At 42.7% G+C, this 13527-nt stretch overlaps 1 protein-coding gene across 1 annotated transcript in view; it reads right to left on the bottom strand.

The window, feature by feature from the left end:
* frem2a (FRAS1 related extracellular matrix 2a) overlaps positions 1 to 6311 on the bottom strand; it is a gene marked incomplete at its 3' end in the record, with an annotated part of 41275 nt that extends 34964 nt beyond the window's left edge. The window contains exon 1 of the mRNA XM_080845067.1: positions 1400 to 6311. Within this exon, the coding sequence (XP_080701193.1) occupies positions 1400 to 5975 (4576 nt within the window). The 5' untranslated portion in view covers positions 5976 to 6311. The remainder of the gene's footprint in view (positions 1 to 1399) is intronic.
* Positions 6312 to 13527: the final 7216 nt, after the last annotated feature.

Below are 13527 nucleotides of genomic sequence, written 5' to 3'. Positions count from 1 at the left end.
TTCACTGGCTGCTGCACTGAGTGGAGCTGACATGCATCTCACACCCTCACCATCACCCCCACTGTGTGAACACGTGGTGTCTGAGCATGTTCCTTTGTGTTTTTACTTGTGTGTGTATGTGTGTCCTCTGAGTGTTAGTGTGTGTGTGCGTGTGTGTGTGTGTGAGTGTGTCGTGTGTGTGTGTGTGTGTGTGTGTGTGTGTGTGTGTGTATGTGTGTGTGTGTCGTGTGTATGAGTGTTGTGTGAGTGTTGAGTGAGAATGTGTGAGAATGTGTGTGATTGTTGTGTGAAAATGTGTGTGTGTGAGTGTCGTGTGTGTGTGTGTGTGTGTGTGTGTGTGTGTGTGTGTGTGTGTGTGTGTGTTGTGTGAGTGTTGTGTGAGAATGTGTGTGTGTGTTGTGTGAGTGTTGTGTGAGAATGTGTGTGTGTGAGTGTCGTGTGTGTGTGTGTGTGTGTGTGTGTGTGTGTGTGTGTGTGTGTGTTGTGTGAGTGTTGTGTGAGAATGTGTGTGTGTGTGTGTGTGTGTGTGTGTGTGTGTGTGTGTGTGTGTGTGTGTGTGGTATGGGTGGGGGGGGCAGGCGGGGGAGTATGTATCTTGCTGTGTGTGAAGGTGTCCATGCACAGTGTGTCTACACTGCTCCCTTGTACTACCTGCCCCTGAGGTGTGTTGGACATTCTGTTTGATATAAGCAAAACATTCCCAATTGTACTTAGAAAATATTCATGCTGGTTTTTAGAGATTAATTATCTGTTTTGAATTTGAATGTTTTTACCTACTACCAAACATCACTGGCCAACATGGCAAATTTCCCATAAGTCATAAACATAATGCTTGAATTAAATATTGTTGGTACTACTAATTGCTCCTGGGAGGGAAGCTGGATTGCTGCTTCAAATATAACAACTGGTGTTTACATAAATCATGTCTTACAATTCCTCTCTCTTCATCACTGTTCTGTTATTTATGAGCTGAATATCCTCATAGAACAAATTAACATCTTGCAAAATTCAAGTCCAGGGGAACCAATTTTGGAATATCTCTGGGAAGAAAAATTATTCTCTAGTCAGTGTCAAGTCCTCTAACAAGAAAGTGTGTGATTAATTAATTATGAGCTGAGCAGCTGAGGGGTGTGCCTGTCCCTTTTTGGGGTTGAAGCTAACAACCAGCGACAGTCACCAGCCTTTATCCTCAGCAGAGGTTAGTAAGCTTAAGATTTTCAGACAGAGCGGAGGTTGCAGGCTTTAATAATTGAAACATCGCCCCAGCCTCTAAAGGATGGAGTTTTAAACTGCAAAAGCAATTGTTCTAGGAAAAGTATTTGTTCTCCACTACAATAAAGCAGAAATTCAGTTTTCAAAAGCATTTTTCAATGTTAAAATTGTGGAGGTTTGGTATTACCTTGAGAGAAGGTGGAGATGGAGTCGTTCCCCTTGCCCAGGTGGATGAGGTAGCCATGCTCTGGTTGACCAGTCACACGGAACAACAGGGATGGCGCGGGGCTGTCTCTGTCCTCGGCCCTCAGGGACTTGCTGGTAATCGGGAAGCCCAGGTGACCTGTAGACAACATCTTCAAAGTCGTGGCACCTTTATTCAACACAATCTGAGGAGCCCCGTTGTCTACTGACACAATGGTGATCTTCATGGTCTGAGGCTTGCGCGTCTCAAACACTGTGTCAGGGAAGACAAAGAAGTCGTTGTGAGTGCCGTCTGTGATGGTGAAGGAGAAGCTGTCCTCTTCGGAGTCTGTGCCGTCGTGCTTGTAGCTGATCATGTTCTCATTCAGGTCCTGTTTGGTGAAGGAGGTGATAGGCTTGCTGTTGTTGAAGAGCAATTTGCCATGAATGGGCAATTGGGTGATTGTGAACTTCAGGAGGCGTTCAGGTGTGTCTTGATCCTCCACCGTCAGCTCAAACGGTGTGATGAGCTTGCTCTGGCCTTCTGTTGCCAACAAATCGTGCACAGTCAGGACGGGCTTCTTGTTGTCCACGTCCACAATGGCTACACGGAAGGTACGAAACACTGGGTTGTAGCCGTCGGTGGCCTCAAACTCAAAGCTGTCCATTTTCACTTCGTCGTCAGCAGTGTGGATGTAGTAGACTTTGCTTCCAGCTAACTCAAGCTGAGTGAAGGAGGCGATAGGGATGCCTGGCGTGTCAGTACACTCCAAATGTCCCCTGACTGGGGCTCTGGTGATGGTAAAGACCAGATGTTCGTCTGGGCTGTTCAGGTCACTGGTGCTGAGCAGGTCAGTGGTCAGTGTCACTCGGCCTCCTTCTTTCAAAGACACACCTTTGCTGACCACATCAGGGAAGACCATGTCAATGCTGCTCACTGTGATGTAGAAGTATCTGTCGATGAGTGCGTTAGGGCCATCGGTCACGTCAAACTTGAGGAGGTCGCGGACGCCCTCTTGTCCATTGTGTTCATACAAAATGAATCCCTGATCCACTTCTGCCTGTGTGAAGTTCATGCCAACTGTGATGTTCTCCAGAACTCCCTGTGGAGTGGTCCTCTGCAGTAGTCCTTGACTCGGCCCGTATCGCACCACGAATGTGAGAGTGCTGTCTTCTGAATCTAGATCTGTAGCCTTCAACAATTTGGCTGTGATTTCCTTGGTTTCTCCCACCTCCACCTCCAGTCCGTCGTTTATGAGAATTCTGGGTGTCTCATCGTCCACGGCGATGATCACGACCTTTATGGTGCCCTCCACTTTGTGTTTCCCGTCGGTGAGGATCACATCAAAGCTATCCTCTGTGGTCTCAGAGTCATCGTGCTCGTAGATGACACTAGACGCTTCCTTGATCTGCTCCAGTGTGAAGTTTGTGACTGGGATGGAGCCAGTGGCCAGCTGATTGAGGATGGAGCCATGCTTGGGAGGCTTGGTGATGATGAAGGTTAATTCTTCTGCAGGAATATCAGCGTCGGCTCCATTCAGGATCGGAGTGTCGATAACAATGTTCATTCCCTCCATCACTAGGAACTCTCTGGCAAAAATTTCAGGCTTCTCATCATTGGTCGGAATGATCACAACGGGGAAGAAATGCCTCTCTGAGAAGTTGATACCATCTGAACATCTGAAAGTAAACCGGTCCTCTACTGGCTCCACTGTTTTGTGTATGCTCTGTACATAGTAGACATTTCCGTCCTTAACGTCTTTGATAGTGAAAGCGCTTACAGCTGTGCCTGATCTAGACTTCTCTGAACCTGGAGCAGGGGATATGTTCTCTACATAACCTGAGGATGGCTGGACAACGATTGTGCACAGGATGTCATCAATAGGCGTGTCTGGATCTTGAGCGCTTATGTGGTCGCTACCAATAGAGGTTTTCTCTCCCTCTAAGACACTGAACTGGGGTCCAACAGTGATCTCAGGGGGTTGGCTGTCAACAGGGAGGATAGTGATGAGAACCCGCACTCCATTCACTTTGTTTCCACCCACAGTCCACTCTTCAGACATATCGGACAGGGTCAGGTTGAAGGCATCCTGTTTGGTGATGAGGCCAACCTCTCCGCTTGTGTGAGCATACACTACCAGCCCGTTGATGACGTCAGCTTGGGTGAATTTGCTTGCAGGTGCCCCGTTTACCAAGATCTCCCCAAGAACTGGGGCATCCTCCAAGATAAAGGTCAACATGAGGTTATCAGTGTCATCATCTTCCCCCTGGATCACACTGGATGTGATCTCTGTGGCACCATTTTCCAGGACTTCCATGGTAGAGCCAATCGTCCCAGCTTTCATGCTGATTTTGGGTGCCTCATCGTCGATGAGCTTCACCACAATTTTCACAGTGATTGGGACCAAATGGATACCGTCGGTGATCTCCAACTGAAATGAATCACTATTGATCTCATCCCCATTATGTACATATAAGAGTGAGCCATCCCAGACATCCATCAATCTGAAAGTATCACCTTTGCTTAGATCACTACTTTTGAGCTGGAGTGTGCCATGCTGAGGAAGAGCAGTTGCAGTAAAAGTCAGGTCTGTATTCTCTGTGTCAAGGTCATTGGCATCAAGCTCAGCATTTTTTATAACATGTGTTGCATGTTCAAGCACTGTGAAGCCAGTGTTTACAATCTCTGGTGGTTTATTGTTAACTGGCTGCACATGTATGGTAAAGACTCCCTTCACACTATTTCCAGCTGTGTCTTCTACCGTGTAATGAAACTGGACCACGTGTGGAATGATTCCAAGTTCTATATCTGGGGGGCTAAATGAAATTTTGTGATGGTTGATTTGTGCCTGTGTGAAGTCATGAATCTCTGTGTCTGGGCTGTCGGTTAAAACTATAGACCCAAACACCAACGGGTTGTTCTCGTCTGTGTCTGCTGGTGGCTCGATGACTGTGTATTTCAGGTCGCGATCATCAGAGTCAAGGTCTGTGTAACGGAGGACATTTTTGCTAAAGTGAGTAATTTGGTACTCGTGCACAACCATCTGTAGGCTGGTTCCTGGGAACAGCACAGGTGGGATGTCATCAATGGGCAGGACTCTGATGACAAAAGTATTGTCTCCAGACTGATTGGGAGGGTCATTGTCATCTTCAACTGTAAATATAAACTGATCAGTGACCGTCTCAGTACTATGGGGACCTGTGTGACGATAGAAAAGTTTTCCGTCAGTGATGTCCTTCTGTTGCCACTCGGACACCACCTTTTCATAGACCTCATCCTGTGAGTTAAATTTCCATGAAGAAGGGTCTTCTGGGGCCTCGGACTGTCTCAGTAGCACCTCGCCAATAGTGGAGAATGGAGGCTGAATGGTGAACTTAATGGTTGAGTCTTCAGAGTCAACATCAGCTGCACTTAGCATTAGAGGGGAGATTGGCATCATCTGATGCTTGAACAACACCAGTCCTGTATTAGCATTGACTATGGGAGCCTCATCATCCATTGGTACAATGGTGATTGGGAACAGGAACTCAACCTCATTCTTATCATCTGTCATTCTGAAAATGATGTTATCGCTGTAGGTGTCACTGCCATCGTGCTGATAGACAACCACACCTGCATCTAACTCTTCTGGGGTGAAATGCTTTCTACGGGAACCAAGGACAGTGAGCTCACCATGTCGGAGACCATCAATGACACTCAATTTAACTCTGTCCAAGTTGTCCTCATCACTGATTTCTAAGTTGTGTGATGTGACTAGTGATCTGGATTGACCCTCGTACAAAAGCTGGCCTGTGTTTTTGGTTACGACCGGGGCAAGACTGTTCATGGGTTTCACAACAATCATGAAAGCAAAGGGGTCTGAAATGCCCCCGTCAGTGTCCAGCGCTTCAAATTCAATCTGGAAGATCCTCTCTGTATCCGAGTCAAGAGAAGGTGGCTTGTAAGCAATTTTTAAATCAAAAAGGTCCCTCTGATAAAAAGCAGTTATTGGCAAGTTCCTGTCATCTGTACTAACAATATAGCCTTCTTCAAGGGAAAGAGGAGAGGTGATGTTGAAAATGAGTTCCTCTGGACTTGACTCTACATCGTCTGCTGAAAGCATATCAGGAGTTATAGCCGTCATGACAAACTGATCAACTTCCATCATCATCATTGAAACAAAGCTGGGTTTCGGCGGTGTGTTTTCCTTTCCCACTTGTATGCGCACCATAACATGGAAAAATTCCTGTTTCAGCAGATTTCCCTCTTTATTATATAGTTCAACTACCATGGGGATATAGTCTTTGTTGGGCGACTTGTTACTAAACGTGTGCTGATAACGAATGTCTGATGTAAGGAATTCATCGCAGTCCATCATTTTCCCCAGTTTATCTTCATCATCTACAAGTTTGCCATATCTGGGAAGTGCGCTGCTGCTGGCTAGAGAGGTGACCTCGCATTGCTCTGAATCTCTGTCATAGGTAAAGCCCAATATTTTGTTGTCGACAGGATTGCTGACACCATTAAAGCTATCGACGGTGAGTGGCATGTTTTTGGTAATTACTTCTAACTGTGTAAAAACTACCTCCACCTCCACCATAAACGGTATGATGATCGTGTCGCTCTGCGTGTCATACCTGAGTTGCAGTCTCACTCTGTCTCTGACAGGACTCCTCGAGCCGTAATGAAAGTACCTGACATCATTGGGACCAAATTCACAGGGAAACTTCTTTGGCGAAAGATGTCCGGGTCTTTGAGAGAGAGGATCATTGTCTAGGACTGTTATGCTGCACCTGTCGTCCGGCTGAACGTCAACTACCAGATCATTGATGGGATCAATGTAGACTGATCTCCCAAAAGGCACGCGAATTCCGTTGTTGGCCACTAAAATAGCATCCTCCGACAGTTCAGATCTTAATGCATACGATAATCCGTAACTGTCTTGTCCCTCAACTGACAAGTTACACGTGAGAGAAACTACAACGACTAAAAGTCTATAAAATGCCATGATAAACGAGTCCGTTTCGTCTCCAGCCCGAAGCGTGGGCAGAATGTTTTTTAAACTCCACCGATTTTAAAATCCGAGAGACAAGGAAAAGCAGAGGATGAAGTTGTTGAGTCCCATACGTGCATCAGGATGCTGAAACGGCATTCTCACTGGGTGCCTGCGCGCACTGAGTTTTAACTTCTGCCACTTGAGAACCTGTAGTAAAAAGAACACGCCCACTCTGACACGCCATTGGACAAAATTACAATGGAATGTACTCTTCTAATGTTGAATGCAGGTGGCCAATGACATTTGTTACTGACAGGAATGTGACAGAAACCTTTGGCTTGAGAATGAAGATCTCATTTACCATGCACTTGCCCACCAAATCGAAGATTACAGCTTGGTAGGCTCAACTCCTATTTGTGGAGCTCGACTCAAAACGAAATAAGAAAGTAAGAAAGTACTTCTAAAGATTAATATATTTTATGCTACAGAAGCGATTATGCCATTTAAAGTTGGTGTTGTAGATTTCAGTATAATACCACAGACATCGGTGCAAGTCGCTACGCAAAGGTCATTTGGCTCCCTCTTGTGTTGTGAAAGATGTAGCATATGAATAATAACCCAATTATAGAAGCATTTCCCTTTGATCGGTTGTGCGTGCTTGTCAGAATACTATGGATTTGTGTTGATATGAACTAACCCTTAATGACCCCCCAAGCTGCACATGTACAGTATAATAGTGTCTTTTTGTGTATAAAAGGTGTTAGTGGGTGCCTTTTATCCATAATGAGACATAAAACACTTGTTCAAGATACAAGCAGAATATGGGCAGATGGAAAGAAAAAGAAAAGAATGCTGTGGGGGTGTTAGGGGTTTTTGTTTGATCTTCCTACCCTATTATTTTAGGAGCCCAGCTTCCAGCTGTCAGGTCTTTCACCAGTCCAGGGTCTGTGGTTGACAAGCTGATGGGCTAGCTCACGTTTCTATCATCCCTGATCCTCACTGCCACATAAACGCATAGATGTATGCATACTCTAGTGAAGGAGACAAGGGACCACAGGGAGACAGAGGAAAAAACAAAGAGGCCCACCAAAATTCACTCCATCATTACAAAGCCAAAGGAATGGATTGTTCATTCTCACCTGGTCCAGCTGGGCATACCTCTGTTTCCCTCACTTCCTCAGATCTTCTGTTGAGGCCGCGTAAAAACAGCAGGAGCTGCCTGACATTTACTATTTTCTATGGAAGGAACATTTCCCTTTTGCCTCATAAAATGTGTCTGTGGTTTCTTTTACAGACTTGACTCTTTACAAAACAGAATAGCACATTTAAACAATAATGGCATGGACAGAACTAGGCCTATACTGTAGACAGCACCTATAATGAAATCTTGTAAAGCATATTTTTTTTATTTAAAGCATGGGTTCTTTATCACAGACATTTAATAGCGAGACAATCACTTATCAGAAGAAAAGAAAATACTTTTGGCCAACTTTACCCATCATTGGCCTAATCATGAATAATTGTTTGTGTGCAAATACTATGTCTGCATACCATGGAATTTATCCAAATTTAGGTAATTGAACAGCTTAGGTAGCACTTCTAAAACTCCCCAGTCCATCATCAGTATAAGTTGGACATACACACCTCTCTTTAGTGCATGGGTCAACAAACCCTCTGATTTTTATTTTAACAATTTGGATCTGGACTTAACACCAACACCAAGTGAAGTGAAAGAATCTGCCTGCACAAATCAAGACAGAAAAGAACAAGTTTCTTCTCATCCCAGAAATATTAAAAAATGTATTCAGCACTGTTGTTTAATTTCCTTTCATTTAAGCTTGATCACCTGCTGGCAAATAAACACATTTGAAATGGCACTGCCTGATCAACCTATTTCTGTCGAGGCTGTAACAGGAAGAAGGAGTTCTCAGGGGCAGATGCTCCACTTACAATAGGGGGCATTCTCCAGAGCCACAGACTGATGTTGTGGTGCCCCTGAGATCAAATTCAAAGAGAGTTTCTCAATACAGATATGCACAAGTAGGGACATTGAAGAGCCTTGTTATGCATTGTTGTCCTTTATCAGGCTTTAGAGATGCACTGGAGTTCTGATCGAAGATCAAGGACACTCTAGATTGGACCTATTGAGCATAGCCAACATGGATGACTACCTCAACAGCAATGTCATTAAATGTTACCTTCAATAATATTTCAATATTTTACAGAGGGCATTTTCAAAAAGCTATCACCACGAATAAAGAGACAATCATTTTGAACTCTAAGATCCCGCTCAAGAACACTTTTGCGAAATGCCCCTCAGACACATTGTTGGTAATCTTGAATTTTGGTACGGTAAATGGTATGAAATTTGCCACAGAGTAACCTTAATGGCGGTCTGTTGATTTGAATTAAACTGGTGAGATTAGCATGTTGCCCTAACTCTAGGAGGTCGCCACTAATAGCAAATCACAGCTGCTGGATCTTCATCTTCCCATGTCCTCGCTAGCACAGCTTCAGCAAAATACTAGAATTAACAGACATCTTATTCTCTGTAATTATGAAGACAAAAGAATGGCCAGGCGCTTTTTCGTTAGGCAGAGCAGAGAAACTCCCTCTTTTTAAAGCAGGGTCCAACTGTTGCCTTGCCTCTCCAGCTGAATCCCCCTGCATGTGACAAATACCAATTCCCCAAGTGTTTTATTGCCACCGTTTCACAGGGCCTTGGGAACGAAAGGAAAATGCCATGTCACTAAAGACGCAGGTAACACCATTTTAACTGCTGAAAAAAAGAAAAGAGTCTCATTAAAAGGGATCAGTGGGATGCTAGCGCTATAATATGCATCCCATTGGCATCACATTGGCAAATCTTCAAGCAGCAAGAAAATGTTCAAATCTAGAATAATTTATGTCATTCATAGGCAGAGGACAATATTGGAACAATAAGCCAAAATATAAACATACATCGAGGTATGTCAAGAATAATAAAACATGACAGTTCCCCTCTTGGCTCACCTTCAGTGAGAATAGTACAAGCTACTTATTTAGCATGAACAAAATAGAACTCGTGGGTGAAGAATGTCATCAAACTTTTTGAGGAAAAAATTATCTGATGTGAAAGTCTAAATGTGAACCTTTTCCACCTCTGTCCCATCCACCTCAAATCTGTCTGGAATTAAGCATAGCAACAAGCAGTCAAAACAGAAGTCAACATGACCTTGGGGCCAAGCAACAGACCGTACATGTTTATCAAGGGGAAGAACAAGTTTTATGCCTACATTCTTGACCTTGAACGGTTTAGTCCTTGTTACATGCAAATACGAAAGGCATGAATTAGCAGATGCTGTGTGGACAATCAGTCATGTGTGACATTCAGTCATCTGTTCACTACAGGTAACCTGCAATTCTTTATGTTTTAAAGGGTATAATACAACCCACACTACCCCGAAACATAACTCTTCTCATCTCATCTCAGATATGCTTTTCATAAACAGAGGCTAGTCTGAAACAGAATAACAACCAAATGAAGCAGTTTAAATGACATGTATGAAACTGAATCTGAGTGAAAGAGTCCCTCCAGTATAAGGGGCAGTGTGGATTAGATCATGAGACTAAGAGCATCCACTAGAATGGAAAGATTGGTGATCGAGGAAGTGGAATTCCATTTTCACTGCAGTAATTGCTCTGGGATATTCCTAACTAGGACTTTGTATACGTGTTTGTTGTGGTTGAAATACTGAGTGTATGGATATAATATATGTATATGTGTGTGTGTGCATGCGCGCGTGTGTGTGTGTGTGTGTGTGTGTGTGTGTGTGTGTGTGTGTGTGTGTGTGTGTGTGTGTGTGTGTGTGTGTGTGTGTGTGTGTGCGCGTGCGTGCGTGCGTGCGTGCGTGCATGTGTGTGTGTGTGTCAAGGCATCTTAATTCCTGACCAGAGAAATAGACGGGCTGACTTTCCCACATGATCCACGTCAGTGTGAGAACTTGCCATTGACCATGCGGCAGCAAATGGGTTAATGACAACAGACCTGCAGTGAGAGGCTCATCTGCAAACACACTATAATCAGTACGGGGCCCAAGCAGCTGGTCAAGGTCCCATCCAGATGAGTCACCCTAGAGTTTACAGCGACCTCTGAACCTGGCAAGACTCTGTCATTAACAGCTTTTTAGTCATTGTTACAACCATTCCATTTGATTTGGAAGGATTTTTGTACGGAGATGCCTTTTAACAAGGGTACATGATACTGTAAGTATTTAACAACTATACACAACATTACAACACTAAGTCTTTAGTGGTGATGAAGTGCGCCTGGCAAGTCACCTTAGCGTCAAGATAAAACAAAAAAAAGCTTACACAATAACTACTACAAACATAAAACTTTTGTATGTACATAGGTTTAATTCAAGGCCCTACTCAAAAGGTCTATGTTGACTATGCATAGCCTAGTTAGTGTGAACCCCTTTGATTATTTATAAAGAGTGAACACTAGAGCAAGAGTATTGTTGCAAATGTATTTAAAATGTAATATTTAAATGTATTTGCCAGCTATAACGCCAAAGACAGCAGTTAGCACGTTAGCAACTTGGCTGTTGTAAGTTTTTGAAATACAAATACACCCCAGCAATCGTATGCACATACTTTGATGATCACTGCATATTATGTAGTCAGGAATATTGCAAAGTGTGTATAAAAGTGTAATGCATATTATTTAAGGGGTTAATTTTAGCTGTTTATGGGACAAATAAAAGGGTTTTGCCCCTTATAAAACTATAAACTGTGCACAAATCTAATTCATTGTCCCAGTGAAAAATCTGCATTATTCCTAAGGAAAAAATTAAGGTGTACATTTAAGGGGTTCTGTTTGGTAGTGAACATTATATCACCAAAGCCGTACTGTCACTGACTGTCAGTGATTGTGGAGCACTTTAAAATGAAGCCAAACCTGGACTAAGTCACTGGAAGAGAGTTTTCAAATGCCCCCCATGGACCTCATTAGTTGGCTGTTGGTCCATAGCTGGCTGCTGTACAGTTCTGAAGTTCCAGTGGATCTCGGGGCACAGATTACCAATGCTCAGAGGAGAACTCTCAAACTCACTTTCTGTTTGCGAAGACAAAGTCAAAACCCACAGGCCCTAGATTTAGGGCTGGTGAAACTTTAATAGTTGTGGTGTCTACAGCAGTAAAATCTCTGGAAGACACTTTTTTACCCCAGTCAGTATGGTAAAATGCATTGAACTTTGTATAAATTAATAAAATCGGTTAAAACAAAGGCATTTATCAAATATGTAAAGTTTATCTCATAGTTTGCCTTTCCCATGTTCTCAGCTCTGTAGGCCTTCTCAGCAATTGATGGTTGTTTTAACAAACATGCACTTTTGACTGTGTGATTGCTTTAATCAGGCGCTGTTTAATTACAAGCGAGTGACAAGGGAAACAGACAATGCTAATGATCCCCTCATCCAGTCGCATCTGGACTCTCGGTTTATCCTGCAGCTTGCAGCTTGTTACTCACCAACAGAAAAAACAATGGGTTTGGTCTAATTACTCCTTTCTTGATTAAATTCATAGGCTATTTCCAATGGCAAAAAAACCCTGTAGGTCTTTGACAACAAACGCTGTTCGCTCAGTTCACACTCAGTTCACACTATGGTTGATGTCCTCCCTTAATTTGCTTAATTTACAACAAGACTGCAGCTGACATTCAAGGGGACCATCCAACAAACCCATTCTGTGAGGAAAACAACTTGAAGTAACTGATTTTATGGGACCACACTGTATAAAATCTTTAGCATGTAACAAACGGTAGCATTGTCCTGAAGACATCATGGTCAGAAGATGCGTAGTATTCACCAAGGACTCATCACAACAAATTCAATTTAAACAAACATTATTCTGGATGACCTCACAGACTTAATCCTACGTCTCAATGACTTTAACTGTCACCTGAACTTTGCCCTTACCCTACTCATTCACTCATATATTATGCTCATAATGTACATTTTTCTTTCTTTTTGCCTCATTCCTAACATTTCTTTTCAATATTTGGAAATCTACATTCACATGTCAGACCAAACCAGAAGGGCTCTCCCTTTAAAGTAATGGTGTGTCAGCACTTTACCCTTTTATCAGCAACGGTCTCCAAGCAGCTATTAGTATAAGCGTCTGCTTTGAGAGTTCAGGGTCAGGATGTTGGTCAAACATCAGACAAAGGCTGTAATTTAATGTGGCAGTTTTGTTCAAACTTTCACCCCGACAGTGCTGCAGTTTCAACAGACCAAAATCATTTACGTTTCTTGTTACGATTGTTTGAACATATGTTCACTTCCTAGACATTAGTCATCATGAGGCATGGACCCATTTGAATGTAAGACAAGTAGGCTAATGCCTTATTATGCCTCAGCATATAAAAACCTAATGATAGCAGATATAATAAGATTGTGAAGATAAGATAAGATTGTTAAATACTGACTTATATACAAACTGTATATATGTATGTATATACATATACAGTATATATATATATATCACTGTTAAATAAATCATTGATTTAAACAAGGCAGATGGCATAGTTGCTAGTAAAATGAGGAATTTCAGTTTGATAGACTCTCTGGAAAATAGTTTAATTGGCGGTTTTGTGAGTTGATGAAAGCCCATTCTCAGCTGCTTTCAGCAGTGATCAACCCCATCTGCAGTAGAACCTACCTTCCCAGTAGTAATCATAACCTTGACTACTGTGAAAGTGCTATACCATTAATTTTAGACTATTACCCTAAAGGGGGTTTATGCTTCAAAATAATTAGCAGCCTATTCATTTGGTGGCCTTAAGTATAAGCTACATCCCACTTATTATTACAGAGTGGAGAATAGCCTGTGGTAAAAGTTGTAGCGATATTGTCATCAGAATGATTTGTACATGTATATAGCATGATTTCATTGTCATAGCTCTGATTCTTGCATGAAGGCAGTTACTGAATGTTGGGTTAGTTTGTCATGACGAAGCTCTCCAAATCACTTAGGGGTAGAGTCAGTAGACCTATAGTAAAGAGAAAAGTCAAAATAGGAAAGTCTGATATACATATCTGTGTTTTGTAAAACTAATTTGAGAGCATAATGTAGTCTTTATACTTAAAAAAAAAAACTGTCTCAGGTTGGACTC

The sequence above is a fragment of the Sprattus sprattus genome (assembly GCF_963457725.1).
Source record: "Sprattus sprattus genome assembly, chromosome: 1".
In the NCBI taxonomy this organism is placed as follows: domain Eukaryota; kingdom Metazoa; phylum Chordata; class Actinopteri; order Clupeiformes; family Clupeidae; genus Sprattus; species Sprattus sprattus.
The sequence above is the reverse complement of the archived record's forward strand: the minus strand, read 5'-3'. Positions and strand labels throughout refer to the sequence as shown.